At 39.2% G+C, this 6,725-nt stretch overlaps 1 protein-coding gene across 1 annotated transcript; it reads left to right on the top strand.

The window, feature by feature from the left end:
* Positions 1–4,480: 4,480 nt before the first annotated feature.
* LOC114259296 (F-box/FBD/LRR-repeat protein At1g13570) lies at positions 4,481–6,725 on the top strand. Its single transcript, XM_028199309.2, has 2 exons — positions 4,481–4,636; positions 5,559–6,725. Exons 1-2 carry the CDS (start codon positions 4,634–4,636, stop codon positions 6,354–6,356), a joined length of 801 nt encoding a protein of 266 aa, XP_028055110.2. The 5' UTR covers positions 4,481–4,633; the 3' UTR covers positions 6,357–6,725.

Below are 6,725 nucleotides of genomic sequence, written 5' to 3'. Positions count from 1 at the left end.
TGTTGATAGCCTCAGCGGCATCCGCCTTTTCCTCGACCTCGTCCTTAGCTTTAACGGCCGACCCAGCCTGGTCGGATAAAGTTTTCATCTTGGCCTCAGTCTTTTTAAAGGTCTTCTGCTGACTAGCAACCCCCCTAGTCTTATTGGCCAACGCCTTCCTTGTCTCAAAAGATTGCATTGAGAAGGAGTGGGCGTGCTGGATCGCCTAAAGAAAAGTGGACAAAACAAGTTATTAGAAAATTCACCAAGTATAAAAAAGAAAAAGAAAGAAAAATACCAAGTATCAAGAACTTACTTGAACGGAACGCTGTAGCATCAGAGCAAAATTTTTGTATTCGCTCATCTGAGTGTTACGATTAAGATATTCGGGCAGAAGCAAGGTGGTGGAAAGTGCAACGCCGACCTCAATATCGTTGGCACTGTCACCAGCCTTAACTGGCTTGTCGTCAATTGTGATTGGCGGGGCCTAAGAGGAATCATGCTTTAGAGACCCTGAGGTGGTTGCAGAGGATGACCTCGGCCTCTTTGATTTGGTGGACTCGGATGGTTGGGCCTCGGCAGGCCTCTTCTCGGCAGCAGAAGAGGTCTTCTCACTCTCTGTCAATTTTGAAATTGGCAAGGTGTCCTCAGTATCAATCTGAGTCACCATTACCTTGGGTTGAGCCTTCTTCAAACGTTTTGGCTTTGGCTTTGGCTTTGGCTTTGGCTTTGTCTAAGGCTGGGTTTGTGCTGGTTGAGCATCAACTAAGTCAGGAATGTTGGCCAAGAGATCTTTAGTGACTGCTTTCTGGCGGCCCATCTCGGCAGCAAAAACAGTTCGTCGACGTCGTCGGCGTTAAGATGGTGGGATCAGTTGTGGAGCTGAGGTGGATGGCTACTCTGCTGGATCTGAGGTTGATCATTGACTCGGGCCGAGATGAGGACGCTGTTGGAGGAGTTATGGCAGAAGGGGGAGATTGGCTTTTCTTCCTCTTTGGGATGTTGGGGAGTACCAATTTGTAGGTTGGGATGAAGTTAAGTACCAAAGGGGCTCTGCGCTTGTGGACTGGCAAATCCAATAACTTCTTCAAACCCTTGCTGGGGAAAAAGGACTTGCGAAAGCTTTTTTCTGGTTAGGGAAGAGCTGCAAGAAAAACAGACATTAGAAGCAAACAAAGTATTGAAGACTTTAAAAACAAGTAAGTATAAACACTGGGCTCTTACTATTACCCTCTACAAAAACTATTCGAGAAAGAGGGTAGAGGTGGAGGTCCTCATTTAGAGCGAACTCCCAGTTCCCCGAGATAATGAAGTAATCATTTTCGGCTCCCTTGTTGGAGTCTGGGAGGTCGGCAACAATTTTGTACTCTGTGGACCTCGGTTTGAGGTGGTAAATATAGCCTTTCTCGTTTTTGAGGCCACACATGGTGTAGCAATATTGGATATCAGCTAAGGTAACCCTAGCATTTTCTTGTTTAGCTAAGGTTATTATACCATTTATGACTTTGTAAGAGTTGATGGCAAGCTGCATTGGGTTCAAGTTATAGTAATGGATTATCTCACAGAAGAGGATGTCGAGTGGGAGCCTAAGTCCACACTCAATGAAAGCTACAACGGGGAAGGGCATAGAATCAGTTGTGGGCATGATAGAGTCATCATCCCCAGCCAACCTCAGATGAACGTCGGCCGGGATGTCAAACTCCCGCCTAAAGTGTTCTAACTTGGTCGGGGTGTCTACCGTATGCTTCCACATACCAATGATGTCGGCTTAATTTTTAGGAGTTGGATTTCAGAAGAAGGTGTTTTGTAGGGGTTATAATGACCTCGACAAAAACCTAAAAGTGAGCTAGGGTAAGAATTTGTGGGGATCGTTTCAATTCTTCTTAGAAATTGTGGGTTCTATAAACAAATCCCAAAACCTAGATCTATGGAAACGAAGATTAGAGGCAAGAATCTGGGAAAAACACAGCAAACAGAAACAAGAGCAATGATTCAGAATCAAGAATATGGGTGAATCATCAAGAACACTGTAACAGAGTGTGTGCAAGGGTGCAAGGCCAAGAACGGTGGCAAAAGTGAATGAGTCTATGAGCAGTATGTGTATTCAAGACACGAATTGAGTAAAACAGCAATGACAACAAATAATAAGGTAAAGCTTTCTCAAGAACTGGAAACCAGGGAGGAACAGTGGCTTACCAGAAAAAGTGAGGCCAGTGTGGGGATCGCCGAAGTCAGACGACGGTTACAAAAGCGACAGAGCGGTGAAAATCACGCCTGAAGAGGTGAACGGAGCAAAGTTGAAGAACTAAGAAAGCTTGAACAATGGCAGATTTTGAAGAAAGAGTTAGAAAGAGAGAAAGCTTCAAAAACGATGGTGTAAAGTGAAAAGACGGAGAAATAAGGGATGTTTTGACTAAAACACAAAAACGGCGGCAAAGAGGCAATTAATATGCCTAAAATGACGTATGCGTCAGACGGCGCACACGAGAAAAAGACGACTTACAAGCGTGTATCAGACACGGTTCAGTGGGGGACAAACGCGTGACAGAAACAGTCGATCTATTCTGCGTGACAGCTCATACGCGTGATAAAACTCTTGGAGTTTTTGATTTAATAAAGCATTGAACTCAGTTGATAAGAATATCTCGGCTAAATAACTCAAATGAACTAGGTTGTTGGTTCTAAAAGCCTTGATGAGATAGACTACAGAAGCTTGTTGTGTGAAGCCGATGTATTGAATGATAGAGCAAGATAACCGACATACACGATATAGGTTCCATCACCTCAAGATGCCGAGGTAATAGAACCTAGGGGGTAATTGTGGGAATATATTTTCTGAGTACCAACACGTGGCCAAGGTGACGTCGACGTGTTAGCCGGGGTGCCACGTGTCTTGGTCGTAACGCCGAGGTGATCTCGGCTAGGCCGAGGTTATCTCCGAAGATATCGGAGTCCGGGATAAGCGGAAAAGGGACAAGAGTCCTAGAATGAGGAGGGACTTCAGCCTGGATAAGGATAAAGCTCTTAGGGAGTTTATCTTTATCTATTAGAGAGTCCAAGATAAACACTAAGCAGAAGTCCATTGAAGCTAGGCTTCTATTGGGACTGGGATTGTGTTGACTATAAAAGAGAGGCACCCCTAATGGGTCGAAGGTACGCAATTTATATTCAGAATAGTGAATTAAGCACTTAATTTATCTTTGAGAGATAACTGATTTAATCATCGGAGTGCCCCGAGTGGACGAACCACCGCCGAAATCTCTTCTTTCTGTTGCAGGTCATTCAAGTGCCATCTATTTTGCCAGTGCTCTCTAGTTGAATACTAAGTTGGCAGTATGGTCAGAAATTCACTCACACAATTATTATTCAGACTTTACAGCCGAACAAAACGGATTTTTTTAGTTCTGGAAGTTTGAACACAAAATTCACTCTCTCATTCTCCTTCTCCTTCTCCTTCGCCGTTCTCTTTTACCAGTGTTGTCAAGTCGTATTCCTTGTATATACGTAAATAAAAGAAAGATTTTAAAAAGTAATTTAAATGTTTTAGTTTGTTTTATGGAAAATTTATTAGAAAATCATTTTTCAAGTGTTTGTATTCCAATTAATTCATAAGATATTTTTATATTCTACTAATAAGTCCTATTATTTAGATATTTGATCTACTAAATTCTAATTCTCATACTTAAGATATTTTATGGACATTTCTACCCTTATAAATATTTTTTGAACAGTTAGTAATTTGTTGATGTGAATATTCACATTGACGTGCGAATGTTCACATTGACGGTGTGAATATTCACATTGATATGTTAACATTCACATTGACGGTGTGAACATTCACATCACGAAACATTCATACTGTAAATATAAATATTATTAGAGGTATTTTAGTAGCTATGTCACCCATAAGATTTATTGGAACATAAGAAAATAATGTGGACTAAATGGAACATAAGTAGGTGAAAATGGACTTATAAAAAAAAGTACCCCTTGTTTTATTTAGGTGTACCTCAAAAAGATAATTTGAGAGACAAAAAAAAAAAAAAAAAAAAAAAAAAAGAGCAAATGACAAATACACCCCCTGAGATTTGCTCAAAATACGAATTGTCCCTTGTGGTTTGGAAAATTACAAATACCTCCCTGTCATAATTTTTTATTTAACAAAATTAATTGAAAAAATGAAATTTCTAACTGTTCACCTATACAATAATAAAATTATCTAAATTATTAATTGAAATAAAATTTTAACATTATTAAAAACTGTTAATTAACTTGATGATTTATTAATAAAATGACCTATTTGTTATCAAATTAGAAATTTTAGGAGGCATAATGTAATTTCTAGAACTATAAGGAATAATTTATAATTTAAATAAATGTCAGAATGTGTATTTGTAATTTATCCAAAAAGAAAAAATCAGATATATTAAAAATAAATTATACTCATAAATAATTTAATAAAATATATTAAAAAATTGAGCTGACTTAGAGCCCATTTACAAAGACCCTAGAAAATCGCTCTTTCGGAGCAGCTGCGGACTCCTCGCCGGCGCGTTGTTCGTTCTCTCAAGTGTTGGTTCTTTCTTCTCTAAGAGCTCTCTCTCTCTCTCTTTCTCTCTCTCGCTCGCTTGCTTGCGACGCCGTCTTCTACAAAATGGTATGTAGAATTATTGTTTATGTTTTATTTCATTTGCAGTTAGATTTAGATATATAGATAGATACAACTATGGTTTGCATAAACTCTTGAGGGGGCAGGTACTAAATTTCTCAAAAAAATCTTGGAGGGGTGAGCCTATGTAAAATATTGATAATTATATTTAAGGAGCCTTTTCAAAACTTAAGGGTGGCCACTGCCAGCAGCAACCCCCTCGGTCCATCCCTGTGTATGTGTATATGATAGAATACATACCATAAAAACGAAATAGCAAAAAGATAAAGAGCTGTTGTAAAATCCAGGATTGTTTGTTTTGTTTGTGATTAGAGACGTTTGGTGAAGAGGCCAAGAGCAGTTGAATAAAAAACAATTTTTTTTTTTTGGGGGTTCTACAGTAGCTCCCCACAATTGAGGAGCAACTGTACAGTTCAACTTCCTATAATAGGGGCCCTCTGTGTTTGGTGGGAGGATTTGGAGAGGGATTTGGAAAGGGAAATGGAAAAGGAAAAGGTGTGTGAAACTATGTGAAATATAAGCATGATTTATTCACATTTCACCTACCTTTTTCATTTTCCTTTCCAAATCCCTTCCCAAATCCTCCAACCAAACACAGCATTAGGGAACCTGCTAGAGTTGGTTTTATGGGGTGAGACTCTCCAAAATATCTAAAAAGTGGAGGATTAGAGATGCTCCAAGAATAAATTCTTAAGTTTCCAACTACTTCAAATTTTCTTAATTTTTAGCATACATTTGTAGAGTCACTTAATTTTGTAAGTGACATTGATGGTGGTTATCAAACGAATTTATTTAATATTCACTTAATACGTTAAGTTTTAAGTTTTGAATTAAGTTATCAAACACTACCTAGATCTGTATGAAGTTTGTTGTCCATTGACTGCACTTGGGGTCCCTTTTTGTTGAACAGGCACTATGCAGAGATGAAGTATTGGTGAAACGGTTTTTCCATCGTTCTCCACCTGCTCGTTCAATTTTAGTTCCCATTGAAACTAGGAGCAACAGGGCTGTCCCTACAGGGGACAGGTTCTGTACCTTGCCAATAGAGATAAAACTCAATATTCTAGAGCACATTCCTTTTGAAGAAGCAGCAAGAACAAGCATCTTGTCTAGTACAAGTAATTGGTCTGAACATTCACAAGTCATACTTGACAAACTCCTCTTTGAAGAGCGCGGCCGATGGATTGCACTCCATCCAACTGCATGGGTGAACAAAGTTACCGAAATTCTCACTATTCATCGTGAAGGTCTCATTCCCATTCGAAAGTTTATTCTCCACATTCCGGACATGCAATTTAACTGGGCCCTATATATAAATATCTGGATATCATTCCTTTCAAGCAATGGTATCAAGGCACTCTCCGTGGATAATTGGAATATTATTACATATAAGCTTTCTTCTTTTCTCTTGGAGTGCTATGAATTGACACGATTGATGCTCCGTAATTGTATATTCAAGCAACCAGTTGAAGGCTTTCGGAATCTCCAATTCCTTCGCCTTGAGAAAATAGCATTTGGTTCCGACATAGTTGGTGATGTTACACTCAGTACCCCATCGCTTGTGCAGGCGGAGCTTGTAGATTGCATGGGCTTTCGATATTTGAATATTCATGCTCCAGAACTCAAGAATTTTGTTGTTGCGAGTAGTGATAGAATGAGGCGTCATGATTTGAATCAGGTGAAGTTAAAAATGGCGAGACCAACTTGACACCGCCACGGCCGAAAGCCGGGTTACAGACTAGAATTTTTTTTCTGTCCCCATAATGATACAAAATTTGTTTTGTGTTCCCGAAGTCAAAGGGCCGGAAGGTGAACCACCTTGAACTATGGACGAAAACAGAAGTTGCTCTCGATTGGGTTGTGATTGATATGGATGGATCACGGGTGGTGTCACACTAGCTACACAATTTAAAGCCTTGTGCTCATAGGGATTACACATGCTCTGTTCATTGGTCATTATTAAGCCTTACTTTGAAGTGGCTTATAAGTAAATATTTTGACTTATTATGAAAAAATATATAAAAAAATAAAGAAGTGATGTGATTTAAATAAGTTAATAAATTTTTTTTTTTTTTCT

Source organism: Camellia sinensis, chromosome 10 (assembly GCF_055761805.1).
Source record: "Camellia sinensis isolate YWXY chromosome 10, ASM5576180v1, whole genome shotgun sequence".
Lineage (NCBI taxonomy): Eukaryota > Viridiplantae > Streptophyta > Magnoliopsida > Ericales > Theaceae > Camellia > Camellia sinensis.
The sequence above is the reverse complement of the archived record's forward strand: the minus strand, read 5'-3'. Positions and strand labels throughout refer to the sequence as shown.